General features: G+C 28.0%; 1 protein-coding gene across 3 annotated transcripts in view; it reads left to right on the plus strand.

Moving 5' to 3' along the window:
* Positions 1–21180, plus strand: part of LOC129984355 (uncharacterized) — a 158682-nt gene that overhangs the window by 104587 nt on the left and 32915 nt on the right. For all 3 annotated transcript variants that reach the window (XM_056094224.1, XM_056094225.1, XM_056094226.1), the window contains one exon: positions 17619–17669. In XM_056094224.1, coding sequence (XP_055950199.1) covers positions 17619–17669 — 51 coding nt within the window. The remainder of the gene's footprint in view (positions 1–17618; positions 17670–21180) is intronic.

Here is a 21180-nt window from a genome sequence, read left to right on the forward strand (position 1 = left end):
ATGCGCTTATAGAACTCCGGTTTATCTGGCATTTTTTTTAAATGGCCTTTATTTTTTATCTGGGTTTATTCGAAATAAAACTCTGCTCTTATCTTCCCCTTAAAAAATGAACCTTCAACTTTTAATTGTTTAGTATTAAATTAACAACAACCATAATAATTCCTCTTACCTGACAATAAATTTTAAAAACGTTTCTAATCCACGTCGTTTCTATTCTTACTGATCCTTAATTTTTTTTTGTTCGAAATTATCCTATTTATAAAAACGATTATTTACTGAATTCTCTGACAGTTATCTGAGTAAAACACAAGATTTTGCTGCTCTTACGTAATAGAAAATCCCACTGCTTTTGGGCATCTACAAATTTTTTTTCTATTCGAAGAACATCAAAGATAAAATCATCTTACCAACTTTTCTGAATGATTTAAGATGACGTACCAAGTACTACTGAAATTGTCGAAGATAAACTAGCATGTTGTCAAGCATTGAAATGTACTGTGGCTACTTTCATCAGCAGCTACGTTATTTCTTCAAAGTGACCCATAAAACTGCTTGTAATGGATGCTATGATTTTCGATTTTGAAAAGATACTTCTAATTTATTCTTTTTTAATAATATGTTAATTAAACCTAATGAATGAAATTATTCATTCATTATATAAAAAATTTAGTGATGCATTTTCATTTTAAGAAACACACCTGTGTCCCATTAAGCATATTAATGGAAAGAATAATAGTGCTGAAATATTGTTCGTTATTAAGATGAATCAAATGCCATATCCATAATTCGAAAGTAAACGCAAATCGAACTTCAACTAGAACAATTTGGGAAGTTCTTAAAATAACGTCTTTGTGTTGTGTAAAAGTTTGCATTCGCTTTCTTTGAGGAATGCAGATAGTATTAACTATTTCAGAAATTATCGTTGTTGTTTCTAATCGTTATTGTTTATACCAAATTTTATATTTTTCAACAAAAATCACAATTAAAGAATAAATGCTTTTTATATGTTTCGTGTGTCATCCATACGATGTCTGTAATTAATAATTGTAATTAATTTCTGTAATTATTGTTCCATATGGTATCTATAATTAATGCTATATGGCCACATTTGCAAAATTTTTATATAATAAATTTTTATATTATAATAAGGATATAATATATATAATCTTAAATTAATATTAATTCAATGTCAAAAATTATTATCCTGATTTAATAAGATAAATTGCAAAATTTTATAATATGATTAACATTAAATCACGAAATAAATTTAGATTTTTCAATTAATTAGTTTTTCAACAATATATATTTGTAAATTTTCATAAGCTATTGTATTTCATTATAAATTAGTATCGCAGCATGCCATATTAAACTTTCAGATGATCAAGTTTCTGTTTGAATAGTAAATGAAAATATAATGGCAAAATTACTTCTGTATCATGTTAAAATAACATGACGGAAATTTCTGAAAAGTTTAATTTTCTTTTCTTTCTTGTTCGTATTCGGTTCTCAGGGCTCTTGTATTAATTTTACATCTTATTGCAAACATCAAATAATCTGCAAATTTTAATATGCATTATGATTAAGCATTAAAGTATTCTTAAACAACTGTAGTTTTTCACATAATGCTGATATTAGGCTCATAAGATAAGATAAGATAAAGTGCAATTAAGACATATACGAAAAGAAATAAGCGCAAATTCACAATTATCCATAATTTTTACGTAGATTTTATCATGTTTGATTCTAACTTGAGATAACAAAATATTTAAATCTAATTTTTTTCTATTTCCTTAATGTAACTTTAAGTCTCCAGTAAACTTTTTTTTTAATTTTCTGATCAAATGTATTAGTGGATATTAAATTAATTTATATCTCTATTAGCTGTTGCAAGCTAATATATGATGTAACAAGTATATTCAATTTAAGAACTTCATTATTTCAAAACTGGAATTAGATTTTAAGAGACATATTGAAAAATTAATTTAATGTTGGAATGGTTTTATCTAATTATGTACCGAATTTACAAGTATATTCTCAAAACTAAATCTAATTTTTGAAACTTAAAAGTATTTTTAAAAAACTGTATACATTTAATCTTAAGTTTTCCTGTATTTATCAATGCATTCGTCAGGATTTTTCCCCTTTTACTTAAATTGACAAATCATTGTAATTTGAACTTTAATATATGTATATAATAAAGCTTTTTAACATCTTAAATATAAGATTTTTTAAAAATATATTTAACCTAAATTTTACTGTATTTATCAATGAATTTTTCATAGGTTCCCCTCTTTTCTCCTTAAATTGATAAATCATTTTAATTGTTTTAGAGAAGTTACAAACACAACCAAGGATTATCCAATGCACATAACATCACATCCAGATTTTAGATGCCATGCTATTTTTGGCATCCAAATAATAAATTGTATCTATTATCATAAAGGCACCTGCTCTTATGGACGCTATGTCATTTGTATCCGAAATATACGCTTTAAAAACATAAAAGAAGAATTTGTAATTATTGAAGAAACATAAAAGAATTTCTGTTTGAGTCCAAAATAAAGTATTGCATAATCAATAGCGTTGGCTTAGTTCCGCTTGGTAAACTTAAATGTTATTAGGTGTAATTTTCAAAAATAACCTTCAAATTCATTAACCCTTTATTTACCAATGGCCCTTTAAAGTACCGTTTGAATCCGGTTGATATCTTCACAATATGACTATTTTTTTCTAAAAATATTTGAAAGAACATGAAGAACGTATTTCCAATCGGAAGCAGTAGATATCAACTAAAAATAACTTTTAAAATCTTTTATTACTAATTTAATTAATTAAATTATTTTAATTCATTATAAAAAATTTTTTTCCTTCTTATTCCTGGGTTTATTCTGTACCAAAACTTAACTAATGGTTCAAAAATAAATTTGAAAAAATTGGAGGTAAAATAATTTGGTACATAAAGGGTTAAATGACAGTTGATTCCGGGTTGCATAACTTTTTCAAGTTCTCAAAAGAATAGACACCACATCGCATTTTTAGAACTAACCGAGTCGCGTGTATCTTACTTGAGAACAAACGATTAGCCTCTAACAACTCCTTACTTCCATCATCAAGAAAGCCATTTGCAATGCCCCCTGAAGCAAGCCACTCTAATAGGATTTCCATGCCGGAAATTATGCAGATTGGAAAATACCTGTTACTCGCCACACGAGAACTATAGCTGTGCTTGGTGACCTCCTCGAACTCTCGATTTGCATTGCATGTTGCGACAAGTGCAGGAAAACGAGAAGGGAGCGGCCAATTACTTTCGCCGACCCTTTCCATCCACTCCCACCGTTCCTTTAGCGCGATATTTCGAAATTCAGCCCGGTTGATGACCGAGGGTCAAGAGCTCTTGTAGGAGAAAGTGGGTGTTCAGTTGCGAAACGCCAGGAGGATGAGTGTCTTTATAGCTTGGAGCTCATAAAATCGAAATAGTTCCGTGGTTCTATAAGGGAAATTCCGATTTGGTTGTTTTCAGAGATGTACTTTTTTCTAAACACCTTCATATTTCACTTCGTCTTTTTTATTGTTGTTGTTGTTTATGACTTTATACCCTATAATTCATTAAGATTGCCCAACAAAAAAAAGAAGGATTAAGCTCAGCTTAATCCAGCTGGAGTGTACTCTGAATGGAAAAAATATGTAACAGAGATTTTATTGGCTTAAGTTGTTGAGTTGGTTATGCAAAAGAGGCCTCTAAGTTTGCACCCGGATATATTATTAAATAAAGTTTGGGAAGGGAAGTGGAAGTTGAGATACCGGTTCTCGCTTTTAAATACAAAAACTGTTAATTTGAGAGGGAAATTTTAAATAAAAAAAAATGAGATGTGGAACGTTCTGGTAGCTTAATTAAGTCAGAAATGTTTTTTTAAGTGCAATAAAATTTTTAAACAAATATTTTTTACTTGAGCAAAATGTTTGGAATTTTGCTTAAATTCTTGTTAAATAAAAAGGAATTGGTAAAAAAAAAAATCAGATTGATATTTGAATTATATATATAATGACTTTGTCAAAAAAAAAAAAAAAAAAAAAAACAGGATAGTCAGAAAAATGCTTGCAAATACTTTTTTAAAATCTGAATTCATGAAGCAAAAGAAAAAAAAGCTGTTCTTAAAGCATATTAATGAATAATACCATGATGGTCAATTTTCAATAAGATAAGGAAAATTAAATTTGAAAAACTAAAAAAAAAGTCTTATTTTGTGGGGGCTAGATTCTCGAAAAACTTTAAATAATAGTTAGTGTTTGCGAGCCAAACGGTCATTGCCTTACTTCACTCTTCATTCTTGTTTTGAAAAATCGACCATCATGATATTATTTGAAATTAAGAAATTACACGTTTAGAATAAAGTTTTTTTTGGATAGGCAAATTCTGAATTCGGATTGATGAAAACGTACTTATAGATAATTTTTTGACGATCCTATTTTTCTTTAAACAAAAAAGTCATTTTTCGAAAAAATAATGCAGATATGCAAGAACGTTTTACCAGCTATTTCTTTCTATCTAATACTTACTTAATTGAAATTCATAAAATTCTGCTCCAATTTTTTTAAAAAATAAAAATAATTTCCCATATTTGAGCTTAATTAAAATTTACTCTTGATTTATTTAAGCCATTGTAACATTCGACAATTCATTTTACAAATTTTTTTAATACCTATAATTACTCTTAATCTTTTCCTCTCAGATGAGTGGCTTTTTTATAAAAAAAGGAAAAACCGGCATCTCAACTTCCTCCACACCTCCAACTCTTAGCCGATAACTTATCCGGGTGCAAACTATTTTGGATAGTCAATTAATAATTTAAACCAATAAAATTGCTGGTATATACAGGGTGTTCATTAATTATTGTCGGGGTTTCCCTACCTCATAACTTTCGAATAAAAAATATTACGCAAAAACCGATTACGTATTCGTAAATTACAACTCAAAGAATTTTATTAATGATATTAAAGTGTAAAGCTTGCACAATTTACACTTTGTAGGCATTCAGCTGAAGGCGATTATGTATTCGTAAATTACAACTCAAAGAATTATGTATTCGTAAATTACAACTCAAAGAATTATGTATTCGTAAATTACCACTCAAAGAATTATGTATTCGTAAATTACAACTCAAAGAATTACGAATACGTAAATTACAACTCAAAGAATTATGAATACGTAAATTACAACTCAAAGAATTATGTATTCGTAAAGTACAACTCAAAGAATCGCCTTCAGCTGAATGCCTACAAAGTGCAAATTGTGCAAGTTTTACACTTTAATATCATTAATAAAATTCTTTGAGTTGTAATTTACAAATACGTAATCGGTTTTTGCATAATATTTTTTTTCGAAAGTTATGAGGTACGGAAACTCCGACAATAATTAATGAGCACCCTGTATATTTCGCATTTTATTAATCTTTAAATCTCTTTATCTATTCCGTATTCAGGCATGTTGAAAATGGCTGCGAATACGAATATAAGTTCCATTAAATCATTGGATAAAGATTAAATGTATTGTAAATCTTGTGCTTTCAAATTAATGTAGTATACAAATAAGTAAATGATCAGCCAAATATAACCTTCTCATTATTTGATCACACACATCATTTACCTAATTCGTCTTTGATAACCAAATATAACTCATTTTTAAGAGATTTGGGATATCTTACGTGCTTAATATCTAAGAAATTCATATTTTATCGATTAAAAAAATATGATAAACGATTTTACTATGATACAAATGATATCTAGAATACTTTTAAAACCCTTATGCACAATTAAAATATATTATTTAACACAGCACAATTTGCAGTTTTCAAAAATATTATCTTCTAAGGAATTGAGGGCAATCGTATCGGCTTTTAACTCTCCAGCTGCGTATCCCGCGATTTCCACGGGTTGGCAATCAGTCCATTTTCAAGTTGCATCCCGCGTTTTTCGCAGTTTAGAGTATTCCTTTTTACAATTACAGATTTTTATTATATAATATTATTATCGTGTAACACATAGTATCAGTTCACTGTCTTTAAAAAATATTTGAACTTATTTGCAAACATAGCATCTAAATAGTGATTTTAAAGAATTGAGCAGTCAGAGAGTTAAATGATAAATATATTGCAGTATCAATTGCTGTAAGTAATGAAATTAATTTGATTCTAGATGAGGTCCAGTGTTTCCACAGTTATTGTAAAATCTCACTACGATAAAGTAAATATGGTTTAAGGTAAATAATGAAAAAAAGTAGTAGTAAACAAATTTAAATATTTACTATTATTCTAAAATTAATTTTTTTTTATTTATTTAGAGCAACTCTTGAATGCAAAGGTTATCCTCTATCTAAATACGAGGCAGATAGTATTTTAAACAGAAAATTTGAACTTAAACCGCGCTCTGTAATTATTTCTGTCAATATTTAGAACCAAAATAAACCACGAAATGAGCATTAAACCAAAATAATCTTCTGTTTTCATTTTTGATCAAAGAAACTCCCTTTATCTTTCTTCCTGGATGGGAGAAAATAATTTTCATCCAAAATAAATGAAAGTTTTTTTTTTTTTTTTTTTTTTTAAGAATTTCAGCATTGACCTCTGGACGAAACAAAACAAACACTTAAAAAAACATCATTTATTTATATTTGTACATATTCCTGCTCTTTTGTATTGTTCTTAGGAATTTTCCATCCCGAAGTGCTCTCGGTTATTTACCTTTCACGTGAAGAACAATAAAGCATCAATTCTTTGCAACATGTCGCCGAAGTTACTGCAACCGTATCGATAAAAAATCGACGTCCGCTGTAATTGCACGTTGCAAAACCGCACACTTCATTTAAAGTGAGATCAAATTCTCAGGACCGACCGAGGCAAACTAAAAATTCCTCGCAACCTGTTTCTCCTGATACATGCTCTCAGATTATCAGGAAGTATAAATTTTCGCTTTCCACACTATATCTGCAATAAATCGTAATAACTAGTTTTGATGTGCTACGGCCTCGACCTTGAATGGTTTGTCATATCGGAAGAAATCTTTTTGTATTTTATTTATTCTCGAAAGAATTTGCCCTTTGTTTCCTTAGTCCAAGAATCCAATCTGGGTGTGGGAATGTTTGCTTGTCGAACGAAGAATCAGATAAAACCAGAATTGCACTTTTAGTGATTCATTATTCTTGTAGAAGGAAAAGAAAACCTCTTAAAAATTGTCCAGGAAAAAATTTCAGATGAATTTAAAAAAAAATACACCATAGAATTCAGTATCAATAAAGTATCATTAACATCAGATATAGGATGCAAAATGAGAAAACACGCAAGTCATTAATCATTTTGATAGCATACACGGAATATATTTTGAATTTTTAAGATTTACTTATGGTTTGATAAAACACTTATATTGTCTTCATTTTAGTTTTTTTTAATGATATTTCAAAAATCAGTTTTTGAAAAGGCGATTGTTTTTTTTTTTATTTTTATAAATTTTATTTGTAAAAGAATTTGACTATTTCCATCCTTTTCGAATAACAAAGGCCTTGAACAAATCTGTCTGATTTGTTAACAAACGAATAAGAAGACAGAAAACTTTATTTTACTTTTGCTTAAATGTTTTCGAACATCCAAGGAAAATTGCTGGAATTATTTACATAGAAGACGCTTTTTACATAGAAGAAATTGTTGTTGTCCTCTACATAAGAGGTAAATAACCGCGAGTCGAAAATTCTAAACATTGTTAAGAAAAAATATATTCAAAAACATAACCATGTATAAAATATAAATATGTGATGGAATAGGGTATTGAAGATATTGTAAATAAAGTAATTTAAATGATAAGATATTCGAAAACCATAAAACATAGATGCTATATTTTGACTTTCTCTGTAACATCTCCATAGTAAAATACATACCAATTTACTTTATTTTTTCCTTCAAAGAAATAAAAGAGCACTGGCTGGTGTTTTTACGCATTCTCATTAGCATTATGGCAGCGTATGTATACATTTTCGAACCTTTCTAAAATAATCGAAAACAGTATCTAAACTAACAGTGTAATCGCATTTGTTACTCTTCGTTTTTATACTTTTTCAATAACACAGAAATAAAATCATTGTTTTAGTGTATCATATTCGAAGTGTAATTTGTTCCTTTTATGTGAATACTACTAAATTCCACTGAATTTCCTTGTTGATACGTCGCCAAATGTCTTAATTTTTATCACATAACACAGAGTCTTTATAAAAAAATGTTTAGTTTTTTTTTTTTTTTTTTTTTTTTTTTTTTAACTAAGTGGCAGAAAGGGGAGTGCTGGAAACATATAATTTGCATGTAGGTTCTGTATTACAAGTTGAATTGAATATCAAATATGTTACTTAAATTTCAACTTTACCATTTCTAATGATATTTCATTTATTATAGTGATGCTTCATTTAATTTTTTTCACTTTTAAATAAAAGATTTATTATTATTATTATTAGTTTCTCGTGATGAAATTAATGGAATATTAATTGAAAACGCACCACGAAACATCAGTAAGGCAACATGTGTATTCACAATAAAATATTATATTATTAATATTTTAACTCTTTGCACTCTAATGTTTTCTCGCAGTTACTATTCAAGACGGTGCACCATTTTGACATTTTATTTATGTAATTTTTAATTTTAATTGTTAAAAATACTTATAGAATATTAAAAAGATTTAGATTCATTTTTCAGGGAAACTCGACTTAAAACAGTTGCTTGTATTTATTTTTTGGTGTAATAAACAGGTCCATGAATTGAGTGAATAATAATGCAACGAATTATCATTCCGAGTGCGAAGGGTTAATATGAATATTTTTTTAAACATTAAAATCGTAAACATGAATAAAGATCAATCCATATTAATTTATTATTTGATTTTCTATGGAATAGAACTTGCTTTAAAAAACTATATAAGCCATATGTCAATTTTCCCCACAAAAATATTTATTAATATAGAAAAATTATTTAGTCGTTTTACTTTCTAATTATTTTCTTATTTCTTAGTGCTACATTAATTCGAATTAACTAATTATAAACTAAAGTTTATCATTATTATTATTTTGTAAAAACATTCATTGCGCAATGTGTTGGTTTTGACGGAGTTGAAGATCTCTTTTTAGAAGGAAGTTACATTTAAATTTTGATTGGTCGTTCACCAAGTGCTTTAAAATAAAAATTACATAATAATTTGTTCAGATTTCTTTCGGAATGTTCCATGTTCATATTTGATATTTCAAAGACTATTATTATAATAAACGCTATTGTGAAAGTTATTTTCTTTCAAGGAATAGGGAAAAGTTTCTTTTTCAGAAACAAGCGTTCCATTCAGTTCAGAGACAAATCTCCTGCCAATCTTATGCTAAACTATCAGACTTCAGATAATTTCTATATTTTGGTTTACTTTATACATTTGTGAGCTAAGAAAAAAAAAAGGCTTGCAAAAAGCTGGGATATTTTTTGATCTATAATTGTATAATTTAAAATCGTATTATTTCATTTTCACGATCATGTGCCCTGTTTTTTCCTAATTACAATATGTGGCATTTACTTCTTTGTGGTATATATCTTAAAGACTGTGATTTATCAAGGTCTAATTTGTAGGTAATACTTACTGACTATGTTCAAACCATTTACTCAACAAACATCCGAAAACATCAATGACTCTCAGTATATCGGATCAGTTATCACCGCAACACATGCAACGATTTATCACATGACAATTTATCACTGTAATAATGAAACATAACATTAATAATATGTAATACATTAACAGTACTAAATGAAAATATTAGTACTTATAAATTAAGGATTTATTTTGCATACATTTTTAAGTACCTTATAGTCGCCATTAGTAGCATTATTTTTCAAAGGAGCCATATCCTGAAAACTCGCTATACTTATTTTTTCTGTATTAAAGCTCTATTCGGTTGAAATTAGGCATTCAAAAGTCAGAAATTATGTTTTATATTTATTTACGAAATAAACAAACAAACATGCTTCTTTATTTTCTGAAAACCCATTTTTATTTAAACTAGATTCATTTTATTTAAACTAGAACCCATTTTATTTAAACTAGATGAAAATAGTTCTCAACAATCAGAACACAATGCGCATGCGTAAATTTTCAACGCCAATTATGGTAACGCAAATGCTTGAATTTTCTACGCTAGTTGGGGTAACGCTATGCAAATTAGAAATTTTTAATTTCATTTATTCTGTTTTATTTTAATTCAAAAGTACTTCAGAATGAATCTGAAAGATCGATTAATTAACAATGTTTAATTTTAAATGCATGAAATATTAAGAAAATTTAACAGAATCGTTTGAAATAATCGGCCGAAAATTTGTTAAGCCTAACCTCTTTAGAGTGGGGAAAAAAACTGAAGCCTTACTCATTTAGCGGTGGAGAAATAGAAAAAAAAAATTTGGCGTGAAAGTTAGTTTTTAATTAATAATAAAATTCTAATTGAAAATTCAAAAAAAGGGACCCCAGGTGCACATTTTCGACCTCCAAGGTATGTATATGCCAAATTTGGTAGCTGTAGATAGAACGGTCGGGTCTTTAGAGCGCCAACATACACACACACACACACACTGAGCTTTATATAAGTATAGACAATCATATGCAAAGCAATACTACTTGTCAAATCAACTTTTTTTTAAACATGTGGTGAAAACAGGCTGAATTTTTTTTATGATGTTCTAAAGCAATAATGGTATGCTAATTTCATTAGCTCATTACCATATCAGTTATTTAACTTTTATTACCATTGTGTGCGGTCTTGTTGTTATGAAGGACTATAAAAGGCCCGTTATTAAGAAAACTTAGCGAAATAATTCTCTTGCATAAGAGATCCTTTATTGGTGTTCTACAAGCCAGCATAACCGTTCTTAGCTTCCGCATCATATTAATTATATCATTCAATTGGTGATCGAACACCGGCTATTAATTGGTGGAGGTACAGATCACAAGGACAATGATACCATTTAATGTCTGATCATTCGTCTCCTGCCGTGCATACAAAATCATCCAATTTGTTACGTCTGACAACTGATTATACCCAATCGTTTTAGGAACTCGTTTTGGGTGGCATGTTCTTTGCACTCTCTTATCGCGGCAGTACGAAAAGTCCATTAAGGCCGACTCCGCACATAAATATGCCAAGTTAATGAATTGGGCTCCAAAAGAAATTTCTATTTGAGAGTTACCTTTCGGAGTAATTATTCAAACTGCAGGTATCGGAAGCGACCAAGAAATTACTAAGTTAGATTAGTTACTGACAAGAGCTACCGTGGGAATTTTCAGTAAAAGGCAAAGGGCAATAGTAGTTATCAAAGTAGTAAAGTGAAAGAAAGCTACGTGAGGTATATTTAAATTCAATTCATATTCAGTCAGGTTTGTTTTTGCTTCTTTCAGCATTTAGAAATTTTTCAGTTAATCTCTCGTCATAACAGTGGTATGCAGCAGCGAATTTCTTATCGTAGAAAATGCATTTTTCGTAGATGATTAATGATTTGCCTCTTAATGTAATAACTTAAAAAATATCTTTCGACTTTTGTCTATTTATCATTATAGTAATTTATTTCAAGTAAGATAATATGCAATTTTCTGATTAAATGAGGTATTTCATAAGATGACGCTAATAAATTTTAAATAAAATTTTTAAATAAAAAAAATTGGAAAGAATATAGTTTTATCAAATGGAATAAATTTAAATTAAATGGGCTTATTTCAAATCGTTAGAAGAAGCTGTTCCAAAACTCTTGAAAAAAAATATTTTTGAAATATTCTGATATCAGCTACTGAAAATGCAGCAACTTTTGGGATGTTTTATCGTAAATTTTATTCAATACTAGCTGGTGCCCGACGCGTTGCTGCCACAGACAAAATAATTTTGGAAATATCTTTTGGAATTTGATATAGTTATCTTATTTAATTAGGAACGACAGATTTATTTTCTTGTTCGACAAGGAATGCATTCTTGGAAATTTAGTTATATAAAAAGAAATATAAATAACATTCTTTCCTTTTTCTTTTTACCTTATTCTTCAAGTGTACTTTAGGGCAAACAGTATTTTTTGTTTTTCCGTCTTCAGCAAAAACAAATCAATTTCTTGGCTACCAGACTCGTGAGCATTTAACTGACCATATGAAAAACATGGATTTTCTAGGTTCAAAACATAAGTTTGCAACGTTTTATCGCAATAGAATGAACAGTATAGTAGGGCATAAAATACGAAAAAGCAAAAATTCACTTTTATATATTATATATAATATAATAATTCTACTACGGGCTGTAACCTTTCACTTTTACATATTAGGTATAATAATTGTACTATGCCTATAACCTTCGCGCAAGTGCAAGCAATAAGTTGGAAAAGTTTTATCGCACTTATTTGAATGATACGGCAGGGCATAAAATACGAACAAGCAAAAATTCATTTTTATATATTATATATAATATAATAATTCTACTACGGGCTGTAACCTTTCACTTTTACATATTAGGTATAATAATTGTACTATGCCTATAACCTTCGCGCAAGTGCAAGCAATAAGTTGGAAAAGTTTTATCGCACTTATTTGAATGATACGGCAGTGCATAAAATACGAACAAGCAAAAATTCATTTTTATATATTATATATAATATAATAATTCTACTACGGGCTGTAACCTTTCACTTTTACATATTAGGTATAATAATTGTACTATGCCTATAACCTTCGCGCAAGTGCAAGCAATAAGTTGGAAAAGTTTTATCGCACTTATTTGAATGATACGGCAGTGCATAAAATACGAACAAGCAAAAATTCATTTTTATATATTATATATAATATAATAATTCTACTACGGGCTGTAACCTTTCACTTTTACATATTAGGTATAATAATTGTACTATGCCTATAACCTTCGCGCAAGTGCAAGCAATAAGTTGGAAAAGTTTTATCGCACTTATTTGAATGATACGGCAGTGCATAAAATACGAACCAGCAAAAATTCATTTTTATATATTATATATAATATAATAATTCTACTACGGGCTGTAACCTTTCACTTTTACATATTAGGTATAATAATTGTACTATGCCTATAACCTTCGCGCAAGTGCAAGCAATAAGTTGGAAAAGTTTTATCGCACTTATTTGAATGATACGGCAGTGCATAAAATACGAACAAGCAAAAATTCATTTTTATATATTATATATAATATAATAATTCTACTACGGGCTGTAACCTTTCACTTTTACATATTAGGTATAATAATTGTACTATGCCTATAACCTTCGCGCAAGTGCAAGCAATAAGTTGGAAAAGTTTTATCACACTTATTTGAATGATACGGCAGTGCATAAAATACGAACAAGCAAAAATTCATTTTTATATATTATATATAATATAATAATTCTACTACGGGCTGTAACCTTTCACTTTTACATATTAGGTATAATAATTGTACTATGCCTATAACCTTCGCGCAAGTGCAAGCAATAAGTTGGAAAAGTTTTATCGCACTTATTTGAATGATACGGCAGTGCATAAAATACGAACAAGCAAAAATTCACTTTTATATATTATATATAATATAATAATTCTACTACGGGCTGTAACCTTTCACTTTTACATATTAGGTATAATAATTGTACTATGCCTATAACCTTCGCGCAAGTGCAAGCAATAAGTTGGAAAAGTTTTATCGCACTTATTTGAATGATACGGCAGTGCATAAAATACGAACAAGCAAAAATTCATTTTTATATATTATATATAATATAATAATTCTACTACGGGCTGTAACCTTTCACTTTTACTTATTAGGTATAATAATTGTACTATGCCTATAACCTTCGCGCAAGTGCAAGCAATAAGTTGGAAAAGTTTTATCGCACTTATTTGAATGATACGGCAGTGCATAAAATACGAACAAGCAAAAATTCACTTTTATATATTATATATAATATAATAATTCTACTACGGGCTGTAACCTTTCACTTTTACATATTAGGTATAATAATTGTACTATGCCTATAACCTTCGCGCAAGTGCAAGCAATAAGTTGGAAAAGTTTTATCGCACTTATTTGAATGATACGGCAGTGCATAAAATACGAACAAGCAAAAATTCATTTTTATATATTATATATAATATAATAATTCTACTACGGGCTGTAACCTTTCACTTTTACATATTAGGTATAATAATTGTACTATGCCTATAACCTTCGCGCAAGTGCAAGCAATAAGTTGGAAAAGTTTTATCGCACTTATTTGAATGATACGGCAGTGCATAAAATACGAACAAGCAAAAATTCATTTTTATATATTATATATAATATAATAATTCTACTACGGGCTGTAACCTTTCACTTTTACATATTAGGTATAATAATTGTACTATGCCTATAACCTTCGCGCAAGTGCAAGCAATAAGTTGGAAAAGTTTTATCGCACTTATTTGAATGATACGGCAGTGCATAAAATACGAACAAGCAAAAATTCATTTTTATATATTATATATAATATAATAATTCTACTACGGGCTGTAACCTTTCACTTTTACATATTAGGTATAATAATTGTACTATGCCTATAACCTTCGCGCAAGTGCAAGCAATAAGTTGGAAAAGTTTTATCGCACTTATTTGAATGATACGGCAGGGCATAAAATACGAACAAGCAAAAATTCATTTTTATATATTATATATAATATAATAATTCTACTACGGGCTGTAACCTTTCACTTTTACATATTAGGTATAATAATTGTACTATGCCTATAACCTTCGCGCAAGTGCAAGCAATAAGTTGGAAAAGTTTTATCGCACTTATTTGAATGATACGGCAGTGCATAAAATACGAACAAGCAAAAATTCATTTTTATATATTATATATAATATAATAATTCTACTACGGGCTGTAACCTTTCACTTTTACATATTAGGTATAATAATTGTACTATGCCTATAACCTTCGCGCAAGTGCAAGCAATAAGTTGGAAAAGTTTTATCGCACTTATTTGAATGATACGGCAGTGCATAAAATACGAACAAGCAAAAATTCATTTTTATATATTATATATAATATAATAATTCTACTACGGGCTGTAACCTTTCACTTTTACTTATTAGGTATAATAATTGTACTATGCCTATAACCTTCGCGCAAGTGCAAGCAATAAGTTGGAAAAGTTTTATCGCACTTATTTGAATGATACGGCAGTGCATAAAATACAAACAACCAAAAATTCATGTTTATATATTAGATAACAACCATTCAGTATGAAAAATTTAATATATTCATTTTTGGATCATTTGAAGGAGTATAGCAGTTTCGTAACCGTAATGTATTGAGAACGCTTCAATACGTGCAAAAACTAAATTTATGAAATATTTTTTCTTCGCACTTATTTAAGTCTTTGAATACTTTTGTAAAAACCACTGCATTCAACAGATGCAAAAATATAAATATCTAATCTTTTTGGTAAAGTTATGAAATTGTATTTTTAAAAATTTATAGTTAGATAGCCAACTACATAATCATTTAATTCGGATCATTTTAATCCATTATTCCAAAAATATTTCTTAAATGAGATTCTTTAGTAATAGTAATTTTGCTTTCAAACAGAACGCAATTTGAATTAAACTATAATAGAAAATACATTATTATAAAAAATGAAGATACTAGATTTCATTTAAAAGTTGGAAAAAATTCAATAAACTATGCTGTATTCAAAACTGTAAAAATCCTCACCTGTTTCTTATCAAGGAATTCTTCCGAGACTATTCAAACTTAATTTTCCTAATAATTTTATTTTTAAGCTATAAATATAAAATTATTTTAAAATTAAAAAAATATTGTAATCCCATTTCAGATTTTCTAAATATACATTTAAAATGACTGTTATACAATGTTTGGAAATGTTTAATATTTTCTTATCATTACTTTATCTTATCGAATTTACCATCAGAAAAAACAAACCATAAAAATGCATCATTATACAGTATCAAGAAAATATACCTTTCTGCAATCTTTCTGTGAACAGTATCTTATTCTTTTGTTAAAACTCCGACGAGTTGAATGAGCATAATATTTTCAGTATTCAGATCGTAGGGTGTGTAAATTGCATTAACTTCTGTATCAGTAATAGACCTCAAATAATGATGCTTTTACCAAAATAGATTTGCGTTTTGTACCTTTATCATTCCATGAAAGAAAGTTCTACAAGAAATCGCTCTGCACTTAATGTATCTTCTAAAAATACAAAATATTTACAAAGGTGGGAGTGGATTGTGTGTGTGCATTTTTTTCCTTGTATGTTACATAATAATAAAAGTGCTACTTTTTCCTGCCGTAAATCACCATTTCTTCAATGATTTATAAAAGATTTGCTCTAGTTGTTAAAGAAAAGAAATAAATCTAATGGTTGGAATTATGATTCTTTCGAAGACTGGAAACTGAATTTAGCTACATCATTAGCTCTCTTGATAAAAATATTTGACCATGTATAAGTTTATTTTTATGTAACTAAAAGGTAACACCGGCTCGGCCGAAGGTAGCGGTAATTTATTTTTATGTAAGAAAAATTTTCTCTCGTAAAGGTGACATATTGAAGATATAATTAAACAATAATATATTGAAACATTTCTATCAAATCCTAACAAAACTGCTCGTATTTTGAAAATTTATCAATTTCTGAAAGAATTTGTTGTAATTTTAAATTTACGGAAGTATTTCTAATAAATCCTAACAAAACTTTTCGCATTTTGAAATTTATTGATTTTTGAAAGAATTTGTTTTAATGTGAAATTTGCGGAAGTACTTCTATAAAATCTTAACAAAATGTTTCGTATTTTGAAAATTAATCGATTTTTGAAAGAATTTATTTTAATGTAAACTTTATCTTTCGGCAATATAACTTTTATTGGATGTAATTTTTCTTGATGTTGAGTAATTTTTAATTCTTTCTGAGTTTATCAGTCAAGAAATTAGAAATCCTTCAATGCCTTCTATTGTTTGTTTAAAACAATTCTCTAATTATTTTTTATGTATTTGATTGTCCTAACTAATCATATTTTCAAGTAATAGCTCATGATTTTTATTTATTTATTTATTTGCTATTGTGTAAAGATGCACCTGAGTGATTTTTACAAAATCGGATATATAATTATTATGTGCAAATAAGATAGTTAAAAGCTCGTAAAGATGTTAAATTAAATTAGAATAAGAATTTAAAAATCTAAAATATTAGTACTTCAAAAGTCAATAATATATTTTTTACTAAGCACTGTACATAATTTTATTTTACATGTCAAAGATTATAATAATATCATGAGTAATTAAAAAATTGTAACTTTTTAATAGATATAAAATAAGCTATAGAATGATAGCTATTCCCAATTTCACAGCAATTACTCTAGTTAAATGATATCACGAGTTTAAAATTATATTATTACCAATAACAATAACTGCCATAGAATTGTTACAAATATATTGATTAAAAATAAAGAAATATATCAATATTTAATATAATCATTTTCTAATTTTAACCAGAGACTAAATTATTTTCATTTTCATTTTAGAGCTCTCAGTATGACTGTCTGCTGTGCTTAAAATACACTGTTCAAAATCCAGTAAGTAACAGTTTATTTAAATTTTCTTTTGTTATCCTATTATTCTTTTCTAAAAAAATTGCTCGATTATGTCTTATGAATTTTTATGACTTATTTCCATTTAAAATATAAATTAAGAAAAAAGTTATATAATAATCTAATTTTACTGTATATTCCTTATGGAGGAACATTGATATCAATCAATATAAAAACAGCTTTATTGTTGTTGTTTCTAATGGCACTTGTCATAGACAAGTCCACTGACTTTAGAAGTCAGTGAACAACAGCTTTATACATTACTTTGTCATTTGCTTTAAACAAGTCAATTATTTTTTTTTTTTGAGAATTTTTCATACATTCGTGTATTTCAATGAACATTAATATGAAATGTTATTTGAAATTAATAAAATTTGAAATTAATAAATTAAAATTAATTTAATTTCTTAAATTAACAAATTTAAATTAATTTAATTTCTTAAATTAATAAAATTTAAGAAATTAAAGTAATAAATAATAAATGAACGAAAAATAAAGAAATATCAGGGACTTCAATAGTGCATAATCCCCATCATCGAATCCTATGAAAGCAAAGGTTTCAAAATTTTATCACATGTTTTATTTTATTCTTGCTGTTTTATCTAAAAATGCAGAATTAAAAAAAAAAAGAGAAAGTAGGAGATATCGATGTGTAGATAAAGGAACTAACTCATCTAGTTTTTTTTTAACAAAAATATTCATTTATTTAGCAAAAGAAATTCGTTTCAAAATTTAAAGATAGTGAAGAACAAAATAATTAGATGAGTATCGTATTGCAAAGTCGTATTACAAAGTCGATATTTTCTTTGGCAATGCCATTGTTCAATTATTGTGTAATTTCTGCGTAATAAATAATCATTAATGTATGTCGTGATTTATTACCTATAGTGCTAACCCAATATTCTCTGCCTGCACGTTTCTGGCGATAATATAACATTAACTGTTTAACCAATCCGGGGGAAAAGAAGGGATGCAAAAACTATTGCCTCGAATCAATACAACCATAAATCATTTACTACAAACAGCACATATTCATTTGATGATTCCTTTTTTTTCACCAGAAATAATTTACGCAAATTAAGCACTTGGAAACCCTAAACAAGCTTCCGCTGTTCGGCAACACATCACACATCTGTTTAATCAGGTTTCGAAAGTTAATTAACCCTAAATAGAATGTGAAAACTGCTTCGACAAGAAACAATAAAATTACTCTCACCCTTCCCTTTTTTGCCCTTCCCTGTTTTCATTTTTCAATGTTATTTTTTCTATGCATGTAATATTACCCAAGGTTACGTCTAAGTACTGATAGTAGATGCATTAGCGTCGACGGGAACAAGGCTTAACTGCCAAAATTAATGATGATTTACATTCAGGCGAGGAAAAAAAGTTCAAGTGGGATCTTTTAACGGAAAATTCGGGTTAATGTCTTCATTGTCTTCCGCAATTTTCAGTGATTGCGGATTAGAGACAAGCGTTAAGCAAATCACGCAAGAATTCACGACCAAAAAATAGTTTAATTATGTATATAAAAAGCAGTTACTCGAGTTAGAGAATATCCGTGTAATTTGAAGAGATCCTTTTTTGAATGCAAATTCTTCATCTAATAAGTTCATTCTCACGATTTCCTTTTTTTTTTCATGTTATTCATTGATATTTGGCTTTCTATTCGGTTCTCTCTATTGGTTATGGGTGACTTTTTCTTGAGTATTTATTTCTGTCATTAACAAAGCGATTTAATGATCATACCGTATGCATTTAATTACACCTATGAAAACAAAAAACTTTTTTATGACCTATGTACTTTTTACAATTCTTGCTTATTTAGCGTGAAGGAAAGCAACTATTCAGCGAAGATAAAGGCCTTGTATTTTATGAATTATGAAATCTGTTTCAATAATTTCTCATTTTCAAGGAAATCCAAAATATTTTTTTTTAATCGAAGAAAATGAAATCATAAAAAATTAGTACATTTCGAATAAAGTGCCAGAACCATTTTACGTTTAGAAAAAAAAACTATTTTCAATGGTTATTGGTAATTACCCATTGAAATACCCGACATAGAAAACATACAATAGACAGATATAGAAATAAACAATAATCTTTATACATAGGCAAATTGATAGGTTTTGACTGCAATTTCATGTACTGTACCAGTTGTTGGCCCTACCTAGACCTTCAATCATTAAACCTCTTTTAATAAAATAAATGACTTTAAAAGAATATCGATATCATTTTCAACAATTCTGTAATCCACTCAGTCATTTTAACATGAAACTGACAAATATAAAATCTTCATTTTTCTCTTTCCATATTCTTAAAGATTCAATAAAAATTTAGAAATAATCTTTTGAAATATACTTTTTAATTAAAAAAAATAATAATTTGAACTTCTAATTTTAATCAATATGGCATTATAATATCTAGACTTGGCTTTACATGCAAAGCTTACATTTTATAGAAAGAAAGCCAGTTAATAACCTAGCTAGGTTAAAAAGAGAAATTCTTGCATTAAGCAATTTCACCGAGTTCCGCTTGCCGATAGCATTTTAAGTAAAATCCCAAACAGTTTTGAAAAATATCTGTATAAGTAAAAAAGTATAAAAATAGAACTTTTTGGAAACTTTGAGAAAGATGAAAACAAATAAATAATTCAAATTTGTTTGGTAAACAGACATTCACTGAAAATAATGAAAAGACAAATCGATTCTAATAGCGCGTGTAAATAATCGATTCACAGGCTTATTCATAACTTATCGACTAACAGGCTTATTCATTCTGTTAGATATCAGCAGCCGTTGCACTTAGTGTGTAATGATTTCTTAATCACGCAATTTACAGACATAATTCCAGTCTAAAGCCGTTATCGTGTTAAAACACATCAACTTTCTTAGCAAAAGTTTTACATTCTTAGACATCTATTCAATTTATTCCTTTTCGCATGATACATATAATAGAAAAGCGAAAGAATATATTGTAAATTATTAGATAAAACTTTAAAGTTTACAATTGTTTAAAATGTCATTTTTCAACAGCAAATAAAACTAAGTTCGAAACACTGCTTAGCATATTCTGTATAAAAGATTTTTTTTCTATAAAATGAATAGCAAATTATGTGTGTTTTTATATTTTTTAGGGAATATTTTTAACTTAGGCAGTATAATGGAATCGTAATATTTATACTGTACAATAATTTAGATTAGATTAGTACAATTTATACTGTACAATAATCTAGAAATAATTACTGACGTCAACAGAAATAATAGAACGTCTCTGTAATTTTGTTATTTAGTATCCCATTTTCACAAAATTGGAGTCAATGGAAATTGTTCAAGATTTATTTTGATCGAAAAACTGATTCAGTGAATTAATAAAATAACATCTAAGAATTTTCCCATTATACAAATCGAGATTTTTCAATAATTCGTTCCGGTATGTTTTTTCTATTTGTGTATCAAATTTCATTCCAAAATTCACTGTAATTCTTGAGATATAATTA

Source organism: Argiope bruennichi, chromosome 9, assembly GCF_947563725.1.
Source record: "Argiope bruennichi chromosome 9, qqArgBrue1.1, whole genome shotgun sequence".
NCBI classification, from domain to species: Eukaryota; Metazoa; Arthropoda; class Arachnida; order Araneae; family Araneidae; genus Argiope; species Argiope bruennichi.